A 23380-nucleotide genomic window follows, 5' to 3' on the forward strand; every position below is an offset into this window, starting at 1 on the left:
GCTAGACATGTCTTCTTCTTCATCACCACCACCATAACTCTCCGCCATGGCAGGATTCAGCGATGCGCCCTTCGCCGAGATCCTCGCCGTGCCCGCCGTCTGCGTGCTGACCGCCTTCCTCAGCTACTTCTCGCAGTTCGTCTTCAACACCACGGCGCTCGACCCGGGCCCGCTGTCCCGCAACGAGAGCGTCGTCTTCAACACGCTGCTGCTGTGTCTCTGGTTCAGCTACTTCCGCGCCGTCACCATCGATCCCGGCCGCTTCGTCTTCGAGGAGCAGGTGCTCGACGCCGACGGGCGGTGGTGCAAGAAGTGCCAGGCGCCGAAGCCCCCTCGCGCGCACCACTGCCGGCACTGCAAGCGATGCATCCCCAAGATGGACCACCACTGCCCCTGGACGCGCAACTGCGTGTCCATGACGACGTTTCCGCACTTTCTGCGCTTCCTTCTCTACGCAAACGTGTCGCTGTGGATGCTGGGATACTTCTTCTGGCAGCGCTTCTACGCCCTGTGGGAGACCCGGCACATGCCCGCGCACCTCGGCCCCTCGCTCTTCGCGCTGATATCGCTCGCCATGACGTCCATCATCTGGGGCGTCACGACGCTTGCGCTGGGCCTGATGCTCCTCACCACGCTGCAGGGCTGGGTCCTCAATCGGACCACGATCGAGGACATGGAAGTCGACCGGCACGAGTCCAACATCCGCAACGGCAGCCGCGAGTGGTGGGACGTGACGGGGCCCGACGGCGAGAAGCTGCAGTTTGAGGAAATCGAGTTCCCCTACGACGTCGGCTTCTTCGCAAACATGGCCCAGGCCATGGGCACCGCCAACCCGCTGCTGTGGCTGCTGCCCCTCGCCGGCAACCCCCGCCTCAGCAAGACCGGCACCGGCCCCGGCTGGACGTGGGACGAAAACGGCTTCAACCGCAAGTTCGGCATGTGGCCGCCTCCAGACCCCGAGAAGCTCCGTCGCGCCGGCAGGGACTGGGAGTTGTCGCGGCGCAACTATGATACGGAGCTACAGGATGCTGGGCTGAGTCCTGAGGAGCAGGTCGAGGCGTTCAGGAGGCGTCAGGAAGAAGACTTGAAGAGGAGAAACAGACTAATGGCAGAGCTGGAAGAGATAGATGAGTACGGCTCAGACGGGGATCATGGTAGTGACAAGGGAAGCTATCGGAACGGCTGGGTCAACAGAGACGGAGAGCGTCTGCGAGACTATGGCGTTGATGAAGACACAGAACAGCATGACGAAGACGTCCCCATTGCAGAGCTGCTACGACGCAGAAAGGGGGCAGCATCATACAAGGATGAATAACGAACTAGCGAAAGAAAGAAAAGGAAAAAGACGAATAAAACCGCACAAAAAAACATTGGATAAACCATAAAATAGTATTTTTTACTATAAATAAAAACTTTATTTTTTCTAGAACAAGCATTTTAAAATATGTATAAATAGCATCCCAGGCCCCAGGCTCTCAAGGCCGCCCCCCTCCCTTTCTCCCCTCCTCCGTAAAATACAACCACGCGCTTCCGAGATCTATACTCAAGACCGTATGACACAATGGTTGCCCAAATTTCTCGCACACATCGTGTATACAACAAGTCTGCCAAAAAATAAAAGAAAAAGTTTTTTCCAGTCATTGCGGCATGATATTGATGTAGAAGCAAGGAGAAAAAAAAATAAAGAGAAAGAGAAAAAAAAGAACATCGGAAATGAGAAAAAAAAAGAAGAGTCCCAACTGAACTGTATAAAATGCCTTCGTGACAAGCAACATCGTGAAGCATATCTAAAAATCGTGGCGTGGCTCACCAGTCGTCAGTCTCATCGTCTCTCTTTTGGTTCATAGCATTCTTGCGCGCCAGGAGAGCATCCGCCAAGCTGCCTCCCAGGCTGGGCGTCGGTGTGCTGCTGCGGCTATCGCCACCGGTGCCGTTGAGACTCATTCCGGAATCCCTCTGCGCCAAGTCAGCGGGCTTGCGTCCTCCTGCTGCCGGTCGCTTCGTCGGCGGTACGGGCTTCGCCTTGGCTGAAGGCGGCGCCGGGGGTAGTCTAGGGGCGGCAGGTGCCTGTTCTTCAACATATGCTGCCGGTACCCAGGCTTGTCCTTGAGCATTCTTTGCTAGCCACCAACCTGTCATACAGTATTAGATCACACCATAAACATACGAATAGAGGATTCACGGGCTGGATGATACATACCATTGTTCTCCTTCTGGATAATCTCAAGCAAGTCACCTGTTTTGATAGACAGTTCGTTTTCCTTCTGGCCGGCGAAATCATATAACACCTTGGCCATGATCTTGGGCTTCGCAGCAGGGGGAGCTGGAGGAGCTGGAGGCGGCGGTGGAGCTCGTGCATTTGCGCTGCCGCTTTGGTTTCTGGCATGGCTCAGTGGCTTATTGGCATTTCCGATAACTGGGATTTGATGCGACGACACCGAGCTCAATGTGCTTGTGCTTGCAGACGGGCCAGCACTGGACGATGCCGACGATGACACCGACACCACGCTACCAAGAGCAGAAGGTGGCGGAGGAACAGTCCTGGTGCCGGTGCCCGTTGATCTCGGCTGGGTATTGCGGGTACCGGTGATTCTAGACGGCCTTCCTCCTGGGCCACCAGGCTTAATCAGCTTGCCTCTTGTGATGGGTCGTGCCGGCACAGGCTTGGCCTTGGGGAACGGCTTCGATGGCGAGTTGGCAGGCTGTCCTGGCTGGGTGTGGATGGTGCCACTCTTGTAAAAGTCGGCTCGCTGCTGGGAATCCTTCAGCACCTTGACCTGCTGCATCTTGTTTGGCTTCTTTGCGTATTCAATCGTCTCGCCGATCTTGAGGTTGAAGCCTCCCGGCATGGCACGCTGCATATGGGTAAACATCTCCGTCTTGAAGACGCAGTTCATGAGCGGATCCGGTTCCTGGGGAGAGCCGATTCCTAGTGAGAACCAGTCATCCTGGGCCGTAGAAACACCAACAAACTTGATAGCTCCCAGAGGAATTGCCTTTTCCACCTGAATCTGTGGCTGGTTGTTGACGAGCAGCTGAGCGATGACGTAAAACTTGGCATTGGTTATGATGATGATGCGAGGGCTCGGTTTACTGGATCGACCAAACTTGGCTTCGAGAATCTCACCACGGCACGAGAAGATGGCGCGCTCGTTTGAGCCAAGGTTGGCCGCCTGTCGCAAAGGAGCCCCCGGTCCGTTCATGGCGTTAATGCCAAGATAATCTCCGAGGAACCTTCGGGAGCCGAGAAGACTCATGCGCCGCCTCTCCTTTCGTCCCTGAAGAACCTTGTGGCCCTGGTCACGGAGCTGCAAGTACTCTGCACCAGTTCGCTTCTTTCGCCAGAAACGCTGTATTCTCGTGGCAGACTCGGCTCGGTAGGCAAGATAGGCTCGCCACATACGCTGAATACGAGTGGCCATGTTGTGCCAGTATCGGTCTCTCATGTGTTCCAGCGCAAACAACGTCTCTGGGGACTTGATAAACGCCTTTGTCACACCCATTTGCCACTCTTCCTTGGGAATACTCGTGTCCTTGAGAATCTGCTTGACAGCGTCCTCGACGGAGCCCCGCCATGTGTATTCACCAGCGTAGGAAGTAGCTGGCGATAGCAGGAAGAAACGATCGGCAAATTTATCAAATGCTTGTCGGTAAGCGAATCCAGCTCTTCGAATGCGGACGTTTTCTTGCAAACCAAGATACTTGATTTGATGGAGGACGTTGGGCCCGTTGTACTCGGAAGGCGACTTGTTCTCGTTGGGCTTAATCGTTCGAATATATGATGGCTGGCACTTCATGAGTGTGTCGACCAAGAGGTTGGCCGATGTGCGAATACGATCTCCCGCTGTGGGAGGTTGCTTGCGGTTGTCCTGATCGACTTCGTTGGGGAACAGCGTGTGAACGAAAGCGTTTCCGCTGGTCTGGAACAGGTTCAGCAGTCCCTTCAGCAGCTGATCCTTGTTCTTGTCCGTGATACCGTCGACAGTGTAGCCGACATCACCGGCGTAGTGCTTAATGATGAAGTTACCCTGTCGGGGAATCAAGTGAGCGTGTGACATGCCATTGATGCTCTGCATAAAAGTTCGGTCGCAGGCGGCGGGATCTGCGTGGGCCGTCTTGGTCGCATCCTTCATGGCAGAAAAGATTCCAGGAGGCCGGATTTGCTCAATCAGGTCGCACACAACCTTGTTGTCAAAGTACTTGATCGGCGTCCACTGGATCTTCTCTCGCGCATACTCTTCCTGCTCAGCCTTCAAGGTGAGCTGGATGAAGATCTGCTGGAGCTTCTCGTTGACATAGTTGATACACAGCTGCTCGAAGCTGTTGTTCTCGAAAATCTCGAAACCGTAGATATCCAGGATGCCAATGGTGTTGGTCGTGGCCTGTCTAGACTTGAGAGAGATGTTGATGCGCTCTACGATCCAATCAAACAAGTTGCTATAAATGGCCTTGGCCAGCGCGTCCCGGGTTGCCATTGCCTGCGCCGGGTTTGCCGGCGACTCAATAACCTCTCCGTTTCGCGGTGTCAGAATACGAATGGTAATGCCCTTGACCACATCATCGGCTGTACACTGCAGCAGGTATGCCACAAAGTCCACCACAGACTTGTCGACAACCTCGGCGTATCCGCCCTGGTCCTCCTGGAATCGAATATTGCCGATCCATAGGATGGCGGCCAACATGCGGAAAATCTCGTCTTGCTCCGATTGGCTCAGCCCAATGATCTTCATGGCATTGAGCGTATCCTGGAATTCCGCGACATCGTCTATGCCGTCCACGTCGAAACACTTGGAACGGCTGGTATAAAGGTAGGTCTCGGGCTTCTGAATGCCAAACAGCTCGCGGTACTGGCTTGGTGCAGCTTTTGTGAACTGGTAAAAAATATGAAAGTTGCGCTCGTTTGTAATCTGCCCAACGACTCGCGTCTTCTCAAGGAGGTAGTTTGTAATGTCGGCTCCGACGGGCTCGCCGGCAGCGTTGAAGTAGAGCTGGAGATATTTGCCGAATCGCGACGAGTTGTTGTTTCGTAGCGTCTTGGCATTTCCGAAAGACTCAAGCAGAGGATTGGTTGCCAGCACCATGTCTTTGATCTTCTTGATGTCGCCCGACTGCTCACCAGAGACACTTGCTATGTACTGCATGATGCGCTTGGCGGCCTCGGTCTTGCCGGCTCCTGATTCGCCCGAAATAATGACGCACTGGTTGTCGTTGTACGCCTTCATGTTGTAGTATGCGGATTCGGCGATGGCAAAGACGTGCGGCGGCATTTCCAGACGGTTCTTGCCCTTGTAGCTCTCCAGGACCTGGTCGGTGTAGATGCCCAGGTCCCGGAAGGGATTGACGGAAACCAGCACATGGCCAATGTATGTGTAAATCTCGGCGCCTTCGAAACGCTTCTTGAGGTTGTCGTTGATGGCCTCGTTGGAGACCTTGCTGAGCAGGGTCAAGTCTGACACACCGATCTCCTTTTTCTTAGTCACCTCGTAGGTCGCCTTCTTGGGCTTTTCGCTGCCGCCGCCGCCCGTCGCCTGAGCATTGCGAGCGGCCTTGTCCTTGGGACGCCTCGAGATACCCTAGAAAAAGTAAAAAGCGCCTGTTAGAACGATGCCGAAGCCTTTTTTGGCGGGGGAATGGGGGAGAACGGGGGGGAGTCGAGCGGCCCTACCATTGTGGAAGACGGAGAGACGGCACAGGAGGAGGGGGGGAAAGAGAGAGATAGAGAAAAAAAGAGAAGAAGGCTGACGACACGATTTATTCGAGCATCAGATGTCTAATTCGTGGAATCTAGCACTCGTGCGGATTGTGCTGGGAGTGACGAGAAAGAAGTGAGCGAGCGAGGGGAATCGTTTGGCCCAAAGGCTTGAATGTGGCTTGTCGAGCATTCGCGGCCGAATGATGCGGTGCCTGACGAGTGACGTTTAGTGCCGCTGGCCGACCTTTTTCCGCCGTCGCCTTTGTGGTTGATTCCTGATAGCACAGCCACTCCGCTGACAAGTTGCAGTACGTACCCGCCCGTTTGGTTCAGGGATGGAAAATCTCTTGAAATCCACGACTCTTCAATTTCGGTACCCGCGTTTTAATTTATGTGCAGCAGAGAACCCTGATTCCTGCTTATTATCTTCGTTCTTGATACGAACAGCCCATGCAGCGTCGCTCCGGCGCCTCCGTAGCCTCACATCATAGCGCATTAGCATTTTTTTTTCTTGTGCCCTACGAGTACTATACATACAATAGTTCCCAAGGTACAGAAAACCGGTGCCTAACACACAGTACGACTCCATACATTATTCAAGTTCCGATGGTTCTCCCGGTTTCTACCTAGGAACCTACCAGGTGCCTTACCGAATTCCGGTGCCGTCGCTAGCCAACCTCATCGACCAAAAGAAGGAAAAAATGGATATCCTGGCCGCCAGCACTGTTTGCTGGCGCCAGAAAGTTTCGTCAACGCTCCCTTGGCGGTGGAGACTCTCCCTTTCCAGAGCGTCCATTTCACGGTTTGATTTGCTCGCCATCAGATCTTGCATGCGTGGGATCGCTCTGGCCGGTGACGATACGCGGGCCGGTGAAAGCTACCTATACATAGACTTCTGCTCCCGGATTCCATAGTGAAGATTCCCCCTCCATCGAAGCACTAGAAGGACGGAATGTCTGCTTGCCGAGAATCTCCGAACCCAACTTGGCCATCCAGGTACCTGTATTCCAAATGTACAACTGGAATAATAGATGGATACTATAAGCAGGTAGCAATACTGTCTAGTAGAAACAGATGGCCATACTGGAAGAGGATGTCAATACTGGAAACAAATATCAGTAGCAGCGAAAAGCAACTTACCCCTCCGTACAGCACTCCTTGAACTACCTATCGTATTCAGCCTCTCTCCGGCATGGAGCTGTCTCCCGGAGTGCACAACCTTCTCCATGCCTACTACTATAACCTTCTTTGTACATTGCACGCCTACGAATACTCTTACATGTATTCTCAGCGTCCAAGGCAAGACACCATCCACACATAATCAAGCCATGCCCTGTTCTAGCACTCTTCCACTCAAGCCACTCGCGTGGCCCTCTGCAATTGGCGCCAGCCTTTCTGAGACACCGCAGTGCTCGCCTAGCTGAAACCAAACATCGGCGCAACAGAGTTGAGGCCCCTTAATTGGGATGCATAAGTCATGCCGCCTCATGCTCTGTCTCCTCTCACGCCTCGTTCTGGCAGCTAATGCTCCACGACATACTCACCTGTAGACCGTAATTGATGCCCTGGAAATGAGCATTGCCTGCTAGCATGTGCTCGGCGATACTCTGCCTCCCAAAAAAAAAAAGAAGGCGTCTCTTTTTTGTCCTTGGGCTGCCACGCGACACCACCATCCCCCCTTGCCTCCAGCCCATGACCTTCAAACCACGCACGTATGGCATCTCTGTGTGACCCCATCACCAGCACTCCGTAATAACTGCAATCCCTGCCCTCGTCTTCAGCAACTGGGCAATTGAGAGTAGAGTTGCGGGGTAGAGAAAAATAGCGCTCCCGCATGCCCAATTATCCACCATCGCCAGGTCGCTGTTTTAGTCCAAGCATGGCCTGAGGGCGATGCGGTGTGGGTTCGATGCTTCATCGAGGATTCAGTGTTAAAAACAGCGTTGCATCCCCCTCTTTTTCACGGCAAACAACCTACTTCTGCTCCTCTTTCCTCTCACACTGCCTTTTTTCCAATCTGACAATCCGTCTGTTCTGTTGGAGTTGATTTGGCTTCCAGCAAACCGCAAAACCCCACCCCCACATATTAGAGGGAGCTCTGCAAGCACCTGACGTCATTTGACACGAGCTTCGTTGGGCATTTCAAGGCTCTGATCCAGGACTCTTGCCACATCTCACCACTTACATTCTTACATACCATAATTCATCACTGGAGCAACTCAGCCCGAATTCATCACCATGGCAGACACCACAGAAAACCAGGTCCCTGTCGACGAGACCCCCATCTCTTCCGTCAAGACCAACTCCGCTCGCAAGAACTCCCTTTCCAACTACCTCAAGCACCGACCCGAACGCTCCGAGCTTGTAGAGAGTACGTCTCGATGATGCCCAACTTTTCCGTCTGTCCGTTTACTGCGGAAGTGAAGCACTCTCGGCCACATGATGGAGGCTGCGATGTGCGCCGTACGTCTTGCTAGATTCGTCATGCTAATCGAGCTTGCAGAGAACATCCTCCCAGACTCTACAGCCGCACCCGGTCTCCTCGCTCAGCAAAAAGAGGTAAGCAACTTCGAATAATTCACCACCAAAATCTTGTCTTTAAATATCCCAAGATTTGGGAGCCTAGAATCTTTAATACTGCAGCCAAGAAAAAAAGATGGGGCAGGAAGTGCTAATGGGGGTACCCAATCAAACAGCTTCAGAAACACATGCTTGGTGACAAGCTCAACGACAAGATTTCGCATCGCCCGTCTCCCGATGAGCTCCTCAAGGAGGGTGTTCTACACGAAGACCCGCGCTCTCCAGAGGAAAAGTACGCAGAGGCCATCGAGGAGGAGTACGCTAAGCGGGAGGGCGGCGCTTAAACAGCTTTAGAGCTGTAGAGCGAACACGTGCTAGAAGCGGATGCTGGGAAATGCGACTCGTTTTTGCGCAAATGAGGAAAGTCCCCATTTGGAGAAACAGTTGGGAGGAGATGGGATTGTTTGAAAGCTTGGGATTCAGTGTGTTTGTCTAGGAGCTCGCGTGATGTCCAACAAGGATTTGAAACAAAACAAGGCCTACATCTTGAGATTGGCAGTTTTGCCACAGCCGTTCCCAATCTCAGGTTCAATGCAAAGCCTAAAAATAAAACCTTTAAAAAAAAAATTGACAAGTCGAGTAAATTATAACATCCCAAATTTCGCTGCCTATTTTTCTCGCCCGCGTGTCCCGTATACAGCAACGCTACAGCGCAAGGTAGCGCTGCTGGGGCTACATCTGCTACCAAAAATAGATCGCCCATAGAGCGAAAATAAGGGCTGCCTCCCGACGATCTTGGTACCTGCAGTAGTAAGTTGCGTGTGCTGATACGCTGCGAGACATCCGTGGCGCTTTTTTTTTTTTTTTTTTTTTTTTCAGACAAAAAAAAACGTTCACTGAGGAAAGGAAATGTCTCAGAATATGCATGAATAGGCTGTTTCGTTTCACAAAAGATAGAAATAAAATAAACAAGAAAATAAACTGCATTCGTATACAAAACGCTATAGACGCCACCCATCCTTCGCTTAGCTATGATCCGTAGGTTCCCAAGTGATAAGTCAGATCTATGCCCATATCCATACCCATGTTAATATGCCCATGCCCATGTCGCCAGTATCCCAGAGTTGAAAAAAAGAGTAAAAATAGCAAAAAAAAAAAAAAAAAGAAAAAGAAAAAAAGAAAAAGAAAAAAAGAAAAAAAGAAAAAAAGAAAGAAAGAAAGAAAGAAAGAAAGAAAGAAAGCCAATAACGCCATGCACTTCTATGAGTGGATGTGTAGAGTAGCCATGGTAGCAGTGGATAGTCAAGCTAACCCTGAGCCGGCTTACTCAAGAACGAGATGTGTCCCAGAATGTTCCATGGAGATGTAAAAGAAGCGAGACAGTCAGAGCATGGACCATCGATGCCGTGCGATGGAGGACGCATCACTGATAGCCACTACGGTAGCGAGGAGAAGGGGAGCCCCTCTCGTAGTCCGTTCTGTTGTGGTTGATGACAAGATTGTGGCCGGATCGGACAACCTCAGCAGTACGACCAGCTACAGTTCTTGTTAGCATGTTGGAGTTGGTAGAATATGTTGGGCGTAATGACATACCAGCTTCATATTCGCGGCGGGTTGAGCCAGAGCGGGAGTTGGAAGATTCATAGTAAGCAGATGAGCTGGAGGAGCGGCTAGAGGAGCCGGCGGTGGAAGAGCCAGAGTTGCTCTGGTGGACATAGACGTTGCGTTGGCTGCTGGACATTGTCACAGTTGTTGGTCTGTTTGTTTTGCTGTTGGTGGATTGCTTGGTTTGATGATCGATGGAGAGTTGGAACTGTCAAAGTATGGTATAGCAATGAGAGCCAACAGAGAATAGACAAGTGCAGTAATAGTAGCAGTAGTTGATATATAAAATAGTTGGTAAATTGCGTTTTGCTTCGTATCTATCTTGATAGGGATGATGAGGAAAGGAAAAGTGCTTCCTGAGGACGACGGGGAATGGAGAATTTGTACTTTTCAGAGAATGCACCGCCATGACAGTCTACTTGACTGGCTGGCAGCATGCTCACTCAAGACGATAGGCAGATAGGGCGAATAGGCGTTAGGGAGGCAGCAGCAACAATAACGGGTACTAGCTCTGACAGAGAAACACGTCGTGACTCAGGCTCTCAACAACGGAAACATACGCCTTGGAAGCGATCTGCCGAGGCCCCCCAAACAGGGAAACGAGACAGGGGCCGCCAATCGCCGTGATTGGCCTCAGCAATCGGACCAAAGCCATCGTGAGAACCCAAAAGTCGAGCACTAGAAACGCCGGGCAAGTGGCGACAAGGGCTTGAGGGGCCTCATGATGGCGAGAGCAGGGGTGTGTCTGTGGTTAGGCAGGGCGAAGAGGGACCTGGAACGCGAGAGTTGGGGCTGGGGTTTCGGCACTTTGGGCTCGCGGTGAGCATGGCCACAACAGTGAAGCAGCGACGGCCGGGGGACAGCAGCGGCAGTGAGAGCTTTGCTGAGATGGAGATGCGATGCGATGCGATGCCACGTCTGCCTTCGAGTCACAGTCGCGGCGGTTGCGCGTCGACGGTGAGTGTTTTTGGTAAGATGGACGACATGAAGATGGATGGCTGCCAAGCACAGCCGTGTACCTGCCATGCAATTCGTCAGTTAGAAAGTACGGCTGCGCGTAACAGCATCGCGAGGGCCCAGCACAGAGCGGGTGTTAGCGGACAGGTACCAAGCGTGCTGTATGTACTTGTGTGCTTTGCCGTGCTCCCAGGTACCGGCCAGCGACGGTCAAACAAGTGACCCACGAAGCCACTGCCCAGCGCCTCGCCGTGCCATCCAGCCTCTACTAGGCCGTCCTAGACCTGCTAGGCAGAAAGGCGCAAAAGCAGGCATCAGCGGAGGCCCTGATGAGTCGTCGAAGAGTCGAGAAAACGGGATTGCAAAGCGGCAAGTTGGGGGTGAAGTTTGGGATTGGCTTATTTCGCTCTCTCTCTTTTTTTCCCTCTCTCTATCTACTTTTCCCCTCACTTTGTCTTTAGTGGGTGGCTGGGAACCTTCATGGCAAACAAGGTGCGGCTGGTGGAACCGCATCTGCGAGGGAGACTTGTATGCGTATGCATTCGTGCATTCGCGGGGAGCCACAAGCCAGAGATTACCTGCAGCACATGTCACGCGTTTGGATGGTATCGCACCAAGGATCAAATGCAAAGAATCGCTGTGCGACAAAGAGCCGCTAGTTGGGATCAACAACTTTTTTTTTTCTCCTTTTTTTTTTCTCCTTTTTTTTTTCTCCTTTTTTTTTTCTTTGCTCGTGAGCTGTCTGTCCTGCGGCTTGTCGTGGGTGAACAAGCCACGATGGAAGCAGGCTGTGTCTTCTTGTTCTTTCGGTGACGACACGACAAGCCCCGTTGTGCCCATGGAAACTGTAAGAAAGATGACCTGGTACTACTAGGTAGTATACGAATACTATAGGTTTAAGCTACTCGCAACTCGCTTGGCAACAACACTAGGAGACAAAATGCCCACCGGCGACTTTGGCGATGCTTGTTTCGCCGGAAGAGGATCCCGGCATGGCCTCAACCGGCTTCGTCCGCGATACGTGGGATGGCCAGGAAAGGAACCTCATTTCCCACTCCCAATCCTCTTCTGACCAGACGATGCAACCACTTCTTCGCTTTTGCTCACCGTTTCTGCCCAACTACGGAGTACACCCCTTCCGAAAAAGCTTGTTGCCCACACAAGACCCTTCGTACAGGGCGTGGGAGCATTTTGGGCGAGCGGAAACGGGGCTAGCGAGGTGCGCCGGGGAAGGGCCTCATGATGCAAGGGACGTCTATTGGAACTAAAACCTTGATCGACGAACCCACATATAGAATCCAGAAAGCGAAGAAACGGCCTCTCTTTGGCATGGTGCCCGCTCCTATCTGGGCTCAAGTTCCAAAAGTCATGTGGCTCTGCAATCAGCCTCCCCGGTAGCCTTGCATAGTAGCGTGGCTCCTGAATTGGGAGGGGGCTTTTCAGGGCTCAACTACGTCATATCGTTGAATTGGTTGGGATCGATTGAGTTTCTCCGCCACATGTCAAAGGGAATTAAGATTTTGGCATCTCGAATTGGCCGTATTGACGTCGATGCCGTACTGCCCAAAGACGCCTCGTCTACGTACCTACGCTGCCCGAATCCTTCATCATTGCTTTGCTTGGGCTATTTGCCAAAAGGCGACTGCATTCACTCTCCCCTGTCCAGCTGGGGCCTCCTGTATAGCATCATCGCAGCCCCTTCTACGATTCTTTATCGTCTCGCTCGCACCCACATGACCCCCAGAACAGGGTCCAGCAGGGCCATGACGTACCGAGAAGCCAAAGTTTCTTTTCTAACCCCCCATGCATGCATGCGCTCAATAATTTCTGCTGCATCCCCGTGTAAGCAAATCAACCAATAATCGTCACCTCGCATTTTGTAATTGCAGTTTGTTTTAGGCTGCACTGGATCACGCGAGATAAACATGCCGCTGAGTTGCCCCTTGGTGACGACATTTCAGAATCCGCCAGCAAATACGATGCCATTGCGTAGAATCCCATGCCCAAAATGTTGAATTTCATCATAATCGGGCCATGAGCAAAGCCAATGTCAAGGCAAATGAAGCACTAACGAAGCGATACAGGGCATTGAAGCGGCCCCCCCTGGGCATTGAAATTGGCGGGGGAGCGAGACTGCCAGCATGTCATTGGCCAATGCTTCTCCGCCATCTCAACGGCCAAAGCAGATTCATCCAATCCATCAATTCTAATCGGGAAGCTCAGTGGAGTTTGGATAGCTGGCCACTTTGGAAGCCCCTCAGCTGGCGCATTGGCATTGCATCTTGTGAAGCCCATCAGCATCGCCTTTTCTCTCTTCCTTTTCTCTTCCTCCCCCTTTTTCGACGTAACCCACGCTTCATCTTTGTCGTCGCCTCGCCCCGTTTCGCCTCATTTTTTTACCAGTCCGCGCACCATCTCACCCACAAAGTTCGCCACCATGAAGGCAGCCCTGCTCCTCTCCGCCCTGGCCTCTTGCGCCATTGGTGTCGTCGCCGCCGAGGACCTCAAGATCGAGGTCACCCACGCCGTCGAGTGCGAGCGCAAGTCCCAAAAGGGCGACAAGCTGTCCATGCACTACCGCGGCACTCTGGCTGCCAACGGCCAAAAGTTCGATGCCAGTACGCTAAATTCCCTCCTCCGTCTGCCCTCCCGTCTGCCCCGGGAGGGTCTTAGATGACGATCTCTGTTTGTTTCGAGCTGTTCGTGGCTGACACTGTCTCGCAGGCTACGACCGCAACCAGCCCTTCTCCTTCAAGCTGGGTGCTGGCCAGGTGATCAAAGGGTTTGTTTCTACACTCCCCCTTCCCCCTCCTCCCCACGACATTGGGATTTCTCGCGACTTGAAGCTGACGGGTTTCGCCACTCTAGATGGGATCAGGGTCTCCTTGACATGTGCATTGGAGAGAAGAGGTAAGGATAACACTGCGTCACTGCCCCCCTAATTGCTTAAACCACATGGCTAACATTACATCACTCTTCCAGAACCCTCACGATCCCTCCCGAGCTGGGCTACGGCCAGCGCAACATGGGCCCCATTCCGGCTGGCTCGACTCTTAGTACGTTCCTCTTTACCCTCTCTCCTCTTACTTCTACTTCAACCCCCACGCCGCATCGACATCAGACCACTAATTGATGTCATAGTCTTCGAGACCGAGCTGCTGGCCATCGAGGGCGTCAAGGCCCCCGAGAAGCCTGCGGCCGAGAAAGTGGCCGAGAAGGTTGCCAGCGTCGCCTCCGAGGCTGTCGATGCCGCCAAGACGGTTATTGCCGACACTGATGAGGGTCACGGGGAGTTGTAAACGACATGATGATTTGTAAATATTTTCCTTTTGGTCGCATAGCGGATCGCATAGCGGATCGCATAGCGGATCCCAAAAGTACATGAAACGTTTCCGCCAGATGCTGGAGTTCAACAGTATGAAGATGTGATCGTCCGTCAGCTATCAATCACCGTTAGGCACCCTTTCCATTCACCTTCCATACGTCATATCACGACTCTATTTGCAGTAAAGTTCATGCATGGAAAATGCAAACATCAGTCGATATATCGCAGATCAGTGGAGGTAGGTCGGCCTGGCAAAGGCATCGTTACATCGAAAAGTGCGACTAATATTCACAATGTGAAATGAGACCCGTACACATATTTCCAACAAAGGCTATATCCAAAAGCCCCAAAACAATTCTATAGGTATCGTCATTCATAACCCATCATGTGCTCATTCAGAAAAAAGAAAGCTTCTTCTGCTTTGGATCTGTAGAAGGTGGACGGCCCCGCTTCTTTTCTGTCAGCTTGGGCCGTTTGTTCACGTCAGACAGGATAGGCTTTGTTGTGTCTTTCGGGTCGTCAGCTTGAACCGCGTCTCGAATTGTCTGCCGAGACAAACACAAATCGATATGCTCATTAAATTGCCGCTCGTTTGCTGCCTGGGGGCGGAGGCATATTGGGCACTCCCACCAGTCCTCCTGTGGCGGAGCCTCGCGGTCAGGGGGCGGATTGGGCACAATCTCTTTCCCATGTCTTCGCTCCTGCAGCATCTCATCTTCTCCATCCTCGTGTTCGTGAGATATGTCGCCCAAGGCATCGTCCAAATCTTCCAGTAAATCCTCATCGTCTCCATCCAACTTGTCCCACTCTTCTTCTCTTTCCAATGGCTCACTCGCTTTCCTCTTGACCATCCCGGCATCACTTGATTCCCCAGCATCTTGCCGGCGAGGTTTGAAACCAAAGAATGCCATAGTATCGGGCTTCTTGGTGCTGACAAGATGCGTGCACCGCAGCCCCATGAGTCGCAGCCTCATGCCCGGCATTTCCTGCTCCAACTTCGCAAGCATCGGCAACGAATAGTTGTACAAGTCTTCGGCGAGATGTATTGATTTTGGCAGGACGACTTGCCGAGTGTAAACTTCAAAGGTATGGAGCTTTATCTTGATGCAGAGCGTGCGGCCCTTGCACTCATTCTTCTTCAGATCCTTCTCCAGAGCCTCAGCCGTCGAGCGAAGTTTGTCTCTCAACTTCGCAGGGTCTGATATGTCATGGAATGTGCTCTCAGTTCCGACGCTTTTGCGCTCGTACTCTTCTGCCGGCTGGATTTTCGTGCGGCCAAGGCCCAGATAGCAGCGGAGGAGAAACACAGAATACTTCTCCCCGAACAGCCGGTTCAGATACTGCCGCTGCTCATATAGGTCACCGCATGTCTTGACCCCAATCTCCAAGAGTTCGCGCTCAAGGACTCGACCGATTCCATTGACTTTTCTCGTTGGCAAATCTCGCATAAACGCCATGATAGAGTTTCTGTCTCTGGGGAGGACGTATTGTCCATTCGGTTTGTTAATGTTTGAGCAAATCTTTGCCAGCCTCGCGTTCGCAGCAATTCCCGCCGACACTGTAATGCTCGTTTTTTCATGGACTTCCTTCCTCATTTGCTCCACCACTGCTGCCGGATCCATGTTGTGTTCGTCGCAGTATTCGGTGATGTTGAGGTATGCCTCGTCAATGCTAGCACTTTCGAAGCGCGGATCATAGTTTGCAATCACCGCCCTCACTTCTTGAGCCTTTGCACCATACTTGTGAAAGTTGGGCTTGATAAGGATGAGCTGTGGGCAAAGCTTCTTGGCAACGAAACCGGCCATGCCCGATCGACAGCCAAACTGGCGCGCAACATAGTTGCACGTAGTGAGAACACCACCGCCAACCGCAAAGGGGACGTCTTTGAGATCGGGTCGTTCCAGCAGCTCCACAGCCGCAAAAAAGGCGTCGCAATCAAGATGCACAATGTACTGGGTGAGGTCTCTGGACAGCTCGAGCTCCGCGAGAAGACGATCGGCATTTCGCAGGTCGCGTGTCAGATCTTGCTGTTCCAGCTTGTTCTTCCGTGACAGAATCTGTTCGATTTTTTTCGTGAGGATCTTGTCTCGCTCTTCTTCGCGGTTGAAGAATTTGGATCCCTTGGATGCATTGTATATAATCTCCGAAACCTGAATCTGCGAGTTAACAAATGCGGCTCCGATCTGAGACAAGATTCTGGTCAGAAACCTTGCTTTGGTCGACCTTGTCTTGGCCAGCCTTGGTCAGCGAAGGCCCGAGCAGGTGGTATTTGAGAGTTTTGAGGGCATCGTCTTGGTGTTCCTCCTGGTGTTGCTCCTGATGCCCCTCCCGGTTTTCTTCAGGATGCGCTGGTTCCTCCGTTGATTCCGCAGACGTCATGTTGCTGGGGCCATCAAGTCGCAGTCCCAAGTATCATGTAACAGACAGCATAGAGGGATTATTAGTTTCATGCTGACATTCCTAAAAGTGCAGCTTAGAGTCTGGTAAATAAAGCATTCACGCACGGGCGGAATTCCGACAGGGTTGAAGCGCGTTGCCTAATGTCAAGAGAAGAGAGCGGGAAATACGACTCCGACACGGTATCACGTGAGGAGCTTGGAGCATTCTTCAACCTTTTTGGGCATAGCTCAGCACAATCAGCACATGTGCTAGCAGCGTCCAGTGGGGTTTGGTTCAGAGGGCTTTGTGACTGAACTCGCTGCTGTCGATCGCTATTGGCCAGAGGCTGTGCTCACACCCCTCATTGCGAGGACGTATAAGCGCCGAGACGCCATTATCTCACAGAAGCGATTGCATGATTCGCTTTGAGAAATAAGGGTCGTCGAGTGGCGCCAGAGCGTATAAAGAGCAACTTCATACAGCAAGCAGCTCAAGGGGCCCGGAGTTTTAATTCTCACCCGTTTCGTTTCAAGCTGCCCGGTGACGTCTAAAGTATCTCTTGTCGGTCAGACGAAGACAGACAAGATGGCAGCAAGGCCAGGTGAGGAGAATGTAGCTACGCTGTGAGTGGATGACGGTCGCAATCGAGGTGCTTGTGCTTACAGCCGTTGCTGACGCCGCGACTCGCAGCTTTGGAGATGTACACTACTATTATTCTCCGGCAAATGTGAAGCCTCGCCATCACCGATTTGACAAGGGATCATATGTCTATCTGTTTGAGAATGCCAGCGAGAGGAGGTGCCGGATTGAAATCGCAAACAATCCGGGGACAGACGACCAAGATGCTTTCTTTGGATGTAAGAATAGACCAGCCGCAAGCTCACCATCCGTGTCCGTGGAGCATAGTCTAACGGCGTTGATTTCTCCTTCGCATAGTCCTCGATCAAGCGCATGTTCGGTACTCATACAAGCAGCACTGCGCCGTCTCGCTGACCGTCGCCGACTCAGTTGATCAGAGCGAGTGGCATCTCCCCACCTACGACCCGCGCAATGAGAACAAGTATCACTACAAGCTGCACTCACTCGACGTCTATTTCTGGACGCAGCAGGACGCGCTGCAGTTTGTCAACGGCGTCCGGCGCGTGCTGCCGCCAAACCAGGTTGAGGTTCTTGATGAGCCAGGCCCGCCGCCTCAGCAGCCCGCGGGATTGAGCTCCGTCGTCCAGAAGCTTGAGAACGCGGCCATTTCGGATCCTCAGTACGGCAATGGGGCTGTCTCGTCGCAGTCGGCTTCTCTGAGCTCAATCGGGGGTCCTGGAGATGCCTCGGCCGTTTCATCAGAAGCACCAAGCATCTCCTTACCGCCTCCACCGCCTCCGCCTCAGCCGGCAAGCTTTGCGCCCATGGCATACAATCCCGCTGCGCCAGCTGCACCGGAGGCTATCCGCCATCGCGAGAAGACTCCTCCTCCGGACGAGGATCCTCTCAATCCTTTGGCGGTCGCGGTGGCTTATGATTATCGCGGACAGCCCTTTACCCCTGGCATTCCGTCTCAATTTGCACCGGGGGTTACCAGCCCAGGACTTGTGCCTCCTCAGTTCGCGGCACCGCCAGTCCATCCGGGACTTCATCGAGCTGCGACGATGCCAGCGCAGGGTTTGCCCTCTCCCGGGCTGCCCGGCACTTATGGGGCGGGATTTCCAGCATCGCCAGGTCTTCCTCCACCACCGGCATCACAGCCGCCAGTGGCAAATCAAGGTCTTCCTGGCCCTCCTGGCCCTCCACCAGGCGGGTACTCCAACTACTCATATTCCCAGTCAAACTACGCGCCGTCTGGGCCAGTAGATTATTCAATACACCAGCAGGTATATCGGCCAACGGAAGCGGAAGGAGCCCATAAGTACCAGTCGAAGCCCGAGGGCAAAGGAAAACTCGAGGAAAACGCCGGCCGGATCGAGAGAGGTGTGACGGGTATGCTGAAGAAGTTTGAAAAGAAGTTTGGATAAAGGTGAGATGGGTTTGGGTGGGCAAGGGATTAGTATGATGGAGATACTAGGTAGGTATGATGCGGGTGATTTTTCAAGTACGTAGCAGGGATATCCAGGCAGAAGGAGTACCGGGTTTCTACGAAAGAGATACTTTGTCACATGACGTTATAATACGAATGCCGTTATCTTTTACTTTCGCTTCCATCATTTTACCTCATTCTCTCGGAGTTGGGCATGCCAGGTGGCTAAGGGCGTCAGCACTGATGCTTCTATTTTTGATTTGAGTTATTACAGGGTAGGTGGTGCGTTGGCGGTGAGACTCGATGTCCGACATGGGAAGCAATGGATGAATTATATTATCCTTGCCTGAAGCATCGTGGATGCGTATCTACCTTATGCTGTCGCGGCTGCTAATATTAGGTGCAATCTTATGTACCTACCTCTAGATTATCGTTTGCTGCAGTGGAGATGTCGTCGGTAGTCTAAAAAGCCACTGTTTTGGATGACATGTACCTGTGGATATGTATTTCTGCGGCGATTGTGTTTGTTGGAGCTACTTGTACGAATCCCCATGGATGACAAGCGACTGACGGCTTGCCATCGCTCCCAGACATAGAATCTTTCGCCTTTGTTCTCCACACCAGACCCCCGAAATGCCCGTCCGATCTCAAAGCTCGTGCCACCCATCCGATATCACATCGTCCATCTTGAGATGCAGACCGGAACGCAACCACAGAACGTGTATGACAGACGCACTAGCAGGATGACTACGCACAATCAAGCCCATCATATGCAGCCATTAATAGCAAAGCGGCGGCCCGTCCAGCGGGTAACTTGGGTTCATCTGCGGGCGGAGGATAGTGTCAGCCCAGTGATTCCACACATACGTCGTCGTCATGCATTAGCCGGGCTTTACTTACGAGGACGTGGTTTGCTCGCCAGCCCTAAAAAGCGTGGCTGGACAACGGGCATTGGGGGATTCGCCATGCTGGCTGTGTCGGTGGCTTAGCCTCGAGGCTCCTCGTAAAGCGTCACGAAATGGGGCTTACATGCAACCTTTAGCGTATCGCCGGGCGCCTCTCAGGGCCTTGGGCGCTCGAGTTAGCACGCCTGCCCACTGCAATCAGGCCAGCAGGTCTCGCGTGCCCGACCCTGCATCTCCTGCTTCCCGCTACGATTCCCTCGTCCTTCTTGAATCTCTTCCTCCTCCTCATCCCAGCATTGTTTTCATCCTCTTGTGCTGCGTCGCCTTTGGTCGTATATCGTGCGATTGTTTCCGCTAGCTCCCCGCACCAGCACCACCGCAAAACACAGTCCTCGCTCCCGGCCCACCTCGCTAACGGGCTGAGCTCGTACCTCCATCTCCTGCTTGGACCCTCGGTCACTGGAGAGACGCTGGCGCCGCCCGCATTGCATTGGAGCTGACTGGTCCGGCCATAGACCCAATGCGGACAGCAGACTCGTGAAGGGGCCTATTAACGAAAATCTCACTCTGCCACAAACCAAATCCGTCGATTGTCTCCTTTTCTCCTCGCATCCATCGGACTCTGGTCCTCCTACATGTCTCTCGCGGCCGGCGAGGATGTATTTACACAGTCGGACGGCGCAACGTGCTGATGCCAGCGCACAGCAGCTGTCGCAATCGACTCGCCACCTCCATACACTAGTGCGGCGGGACGGGATGGGCAAGAGCATCATAGGCGTCGTATGTCTACGATTGAAGAGATGAGAAATGCAAGAGTATTTGTTTTGCTGACCTCGGGATGCCGTTTACAGATCATCATAGCCGCCGTCGTTGGAATCGTCGCTATTGCACTCCTTGTGCTATATCTCAAGCGAAGAAGAAAGGGCAAAAAGGCCAAATACGAGCGAGCCCACGGAGACGACACCACCGAAGTAGCGTCCAACTCGCGTGCAGCCAACTCATCGACAGCGCCAAGAAGTGGTCGATCTAACCAGCCTCCATCTGCATCGTCAAACCGCAACAATGCCGCTGCTGGCAACGTGGATCGCAACACTTCGGTTCGCTCGGTCATGACCCTTCCGGCTTACCGCCAGATGGCTTCGCACAACGAACAGGTTCTAGGACGAGAAGGCGAGCGAGATGGTATCGATGTCATTGTCGACTTGCCCACCGAAGAGGAATTGGAAGCGCTGCGCGACGAAGAGATGGAGAGCATGTATCAGATTCGGCTTGCGCGGCGGCAGATGATTGAGGAGCAACAGCAGAGGAGGGTGGAGCGACAAGAGGCCCGACGACGAGGCGACAATGCGGCCTTGGCAGATATCCGTGCCCGCACCAGGGCTGCGAATAACAGCACCGCCATCGACGAGCTTCGGCGGGAAATGGAGCGTGCAAAGGAGAACAGGAATCTATCCGTGTCGAGCGTATCTTATGCGGACGTTGGACTGGCTCGCCACGACGGCACAAGGGTCCGTGCCAATAGCAGCGAGAGCGAGCGCATAGGTCTACTCTCGGATTCTGCAAGCATCGGCATGGTTGATGTGCGATCTCAGGCACACAACCGTGGAATGAGCGTGGGCTCCGTCGTCAGCATGGACAGCAACTTCCCCTCGCCCGCACTGACCCGGTCTGGAGAATCGCATACCAACACCCCGGGCCAAGCTCAGAGCGAAGCCAGGGCAGAGTCAAGTCCCGAACTCGTGGAGGCAGACTTGGGCGACGAAGCAATGCCGCCTCCGGGCTACGAAGATGTTTCTCTGGACGACGACGACTTCCAGGACCGACCATTGTCACATATACACGAGCCGCCGCCAGATTATCCAGGACAACATCGATCGGGTTCTCAGAGGAGCCAGCGGAGCCAGACATCACCATCTCTTGTGTCGGCCTCAAGCGAAGACAATTCAGCAGACGTTCAGCGGCGGTCCAGCCGCGGTGTTGGCGGCATCCCTCAACTGCCAAGTCTGCGAATCAGCGAGCTCCCTTCGATTGCGGTCGAGCCTCCAAGCGCACAACCGCCGGAACACGAGGCTGAGCCAAGACAGTAAATATTCATCACGAGAATATGGGAACCTCCCCTTTCCGCATCCATTCTCTCTCCCCCCCTCTCCCTCTTTGTCGACGGGAATGAAGCTATGATTTTATGGACGATTTTTTTTTCTCATTTTTTTCTTCTTCTAATGCTTGGACTTGTTGCTTGGATTGCAAACGGATGCGAAGCGGGCGTCATACTGTCCATACTGAGTCCCTTTCTGGAGATGGATGTTTGGGTTTCTCTCTCTATTTTGTTTCATGGGCGGTGTTTTGGCGAGGAAGGGGGTGTTTTTGCATAGAAAATAAGGATGAATTGAGAGTGTGGATTTATGTGAATAGTACGCAGCATAGGAAGTCTTACCATTTATAGCCTATATTACTTACAGTTGCCTACCTCTATTTTCCACCTATGGGGAGTCTTGATTTGGCTTTATGCATATGAATCCTACAGATGAGTTGACGTGAAGTGGGTAGTTTAAAAAAGAGGCGGAATTGTCATTTGTGACAATAAGTGGACCGCAGAAACAAGACACTCAAGGTTCTGCTTCAATCTACTCCGTACAACCCGGAAGTTCTAAAGTTGAGACGCGTCTCATACGCGGTTGGGGAGCAGGCGCACGACATGTCCTTGGCAACCAACTGACCGCCATTATCTGGCTGAATTGCAAAAATTGTTGTCTCTCTTCGATTCGCCCGTCGAAAACGCATCTTTGGCAGCTCTGCAGACCGTCATTCTGATTGGCTTTCGGCACATGCTTTCGGCGCCCCCGCAGGGCTGGACAGCGCCTAAGTCACCAAATTCACGTGCCAGCCCATCTTTGTCTCTTTTAGCCTTTGCGGCCTCAATCGTGTTTGCTCCCGTATATGCATTCTAGCTCGGTTTGCGTCGCGTCGCAGCTGAGGGGAAAAAGAGCGAGAGGGGCAGGTCGGGATCGGTGGACGGGTCGGGACTCGTTCCGTGTCGGGACATCATGAGCGATTGATTATCTGCCATTGAGTTCTTTCTTCGTAGATGATCAGCGATTACCCAAGACTGAGCACGTCTCCCATCTTATTGAGATGAGATTGCGCTTAGTCTGACAGTCTTCCGAGCGCATAACGGCGACATTCGCTTTTAAACTCTTTTTTTCTTTCACCTTTTATTCTGTTGAGCGGACTCTTGAGCGGCTCCTCGAGCGGAAAAGCGAATTTGGTTTTAGCTTTTTTGGCGTTGAGAATTCGTACCGCTCAGTCTCACTGGCGCAATGCAGGTCAGCAGCACCAAGTGGCGCTTGCTCGCCAGCCGGGCGACGCAACCGAGGCGGGAGGAATTGCAATGGGCAACGCGTGTATGTGTCCTGGACGCAAAAAGGTTTGTTGCCATTGCGTTCAATAGTGGCAGTAAGGCGCCCCGAGGACTGGCGGTATAGTAGCACGAGTGTGGTAGACTCAGTGATGGGGTGTTGCGACACACAGACACAGAGGCTGGGAGGACTGCTGTTGACGGAGCGGCATCACTTGGGGTTCCCCCAGCGACCGAGACTGGCAAAACAGGATGCTGTGAGGTTGGAAAGATGAATCGATGCTTGGCTGTTGCTGCTGCTTAGAAATTGGCCCTGCAGGCTTAGATATTCTGTTGGCAAGGGCCTGTATCGCGTCTTCCGATGGGCTCGATGCCGCAGGGGGGAGCTTTTGTTGGTGATGCCCCACCCCAAGCACTTGCAGTCCGTCACCAGCTGCGATGCGGCCTCTGCGACGACGCAGCAATTTCATTTCGATTTGATTTCGACTTGGTCATGAGTCGTATCGCGTATCTCGCCTTGTTCGCATTGATTGATTGCAAAGAGAAGAAGAAAAAAAGAGTAAACAAAGAATTGTCAAGAAGCAGTTTACGAGGCCAAAATAACTGCAGCCGCGCGCGTCCTGACTTATCAAAG

General features: G+C 52.8%; 8 protein-coding genes across 8 annotated transcripts; 5 read left to right on the forward strand and 3 right to left on the reverse strand.

Moving 5' to 3' along the window:
* Positions 1-46: 46 nt before the first annotated feature.
* TRIVIDRAFT_69214 (uncharacterized protein) lies at positions 47-1315 on the forward strand (the record flags this gene model as incomplete). Its single annotated transcript, XM_014097937.1, has 1 exon — positions 47-1315. The coding sequence occupies one exon, from the start codon at positions 47-49 to the stop codon at positions 1313-1315; it is 1269 nt and encodes a 422-aa protein (XP_013953412.1).
* An 83-nt stretch (positions 1316-1398) lies between these two features.
* TRIVIDRAFT_231457 (putative myosin type I heavy chain) lies at positions 1399-7284 on the reverse strand (the record flags this gene model as incomplete). The annotated part of the gene is made up of 3 exons (XM_014097938.1): positions 1399-2132; positions 2201-5573; positions 7237-7284. The coding sequence occupies 3 exons, from the start codon at positions 7282-7284 to the stop codon at positions 1807-1809; spliced, it is 3747 nt and encodes a 1248-aa protein (XP_013953413.1).
* A 419-nt stretch (positions 7285-7703) lies between these two features.
* On the forward strand, positions 7704-8868 carry TRIVIDRAFT_77686 (uncharacterized protein; the record flags this gene model as incomplete). The annotated part of the gene is made up of 3 exons (XM_014097939.1): positions 7704-8063; positions 8196-8251; positions 8389-8868. The coding sequence occupies 3 exons, from the start codon at positions 7931-7933 to the stop codon at positions 8554-8556; spliced, it is 357 nt and encodes a 118-aa protein (XP_013953414.1).
* A 767-nt stretch (positions 8869-9635) lies between these two features.
* TRIVIDRAFT_225086 (uncharacterized protein) lies at positions 9636-9953 on the reverse strand (the record flags this gene model as incomplete). The annotated part of the gene is made up of 2 exons (XM_014097940.1): positions 9636-9748; positions 9806-9953. The coding sequence occupies 2 exons, from the start codon at positions 9951-9953 to the stop codon at positions 9636-9638; spliced, it is 261 nt and encodes an 86-aa protein (XP_013953415.1).
* A 3161-nt stretch (positions 9954-13114) lies between these two features.
* On the forward strand, positions 13115-14234 carry TRIVIDRAFT_81212 (uncharacterized protein; the record flags this gene model as incomplete). Its single annotated transcript, XM_014098073.1, has 5 exons — positions 13115-13392; positions 13499-13556; positions 13643-13684; positions 13757-13830; positions 13916-14234. The coding sequence occupies 5 exons, from the start codon at positions 13212-13214 to the stop codon at positions 14071-14073; spliced, it is 513 nt and encodes a 170-aa protein (XP_013953548.1).
* A 260-nt stretch (positions 14235-14494) lies between these two features.
* On the reverse strand, positions 14495-16478 carry TRIVIDRAFT_69218 (uncharacterized protein; the record flags this gene model as incomplete). Its single annotated transcript, XM_014097941.1, has 2 exons — positions 14495-16255; positions 16308-16478. 2 exons carry the CDS (start codon positions 16476-16478, stop codon positions 14495-14497), a joined length of 1932 nt encoding a protein of 643 aa, XP_013953416.1.
* Positions 16479-16869: 391 nt separating this feature from the next.
* TRIVIDRAFT_231460 (uncharacterized protein) lies at positions 16870-18657 on the forward strand (the record flags this gene model as incomplete). Its single annotated transcript, XM_014097942.1, has 3 exons — positions 16870-17101; positions 17169-17335; positions 17415-18657. The coding sequence occupies 3 exons, from the start codon at positions 17064-17066 to the stop codon at positions 18482-18484; spliced, it is 1275 nt and encodes a 424-aa protein (XP_013953417.1).
* Positions 18658-19690: 1033 nt separating this feature from the next.
* Positions 19691-21478, forward strand: TRIVIDRAFT_181964 (uncharacterized protein; the record flags this gene model as incomplete). The annotated part of the gene is made up of 1 exon (XM_014097943.1): positions 19691-21478. The coding sequence occupies one exon, from the start codon at positions 20174-20176 to the stop codon at positions 21476-21478; it is 1305 nt and encodes a 434-aa protein (XP_013953418.1).
* Between the last annotated feature and the right edge of the window lie 1902 nt (positions 21479-23380).

Source organism: Trichoderma virens (genome assembly GCF_000170995.1).
Source record: "Trichoderma virens Gv29-8 chromosome Unknown TRIVIscaffold_84, whole genome shotgun sequence".
Classification (NCBI taxonomy): Eukaryota; Fungi; Ascomycota; class Sordariomycetes; order Hypocreales; family Hypocreaceae; genus Trichoderma; species Trichoderma virens.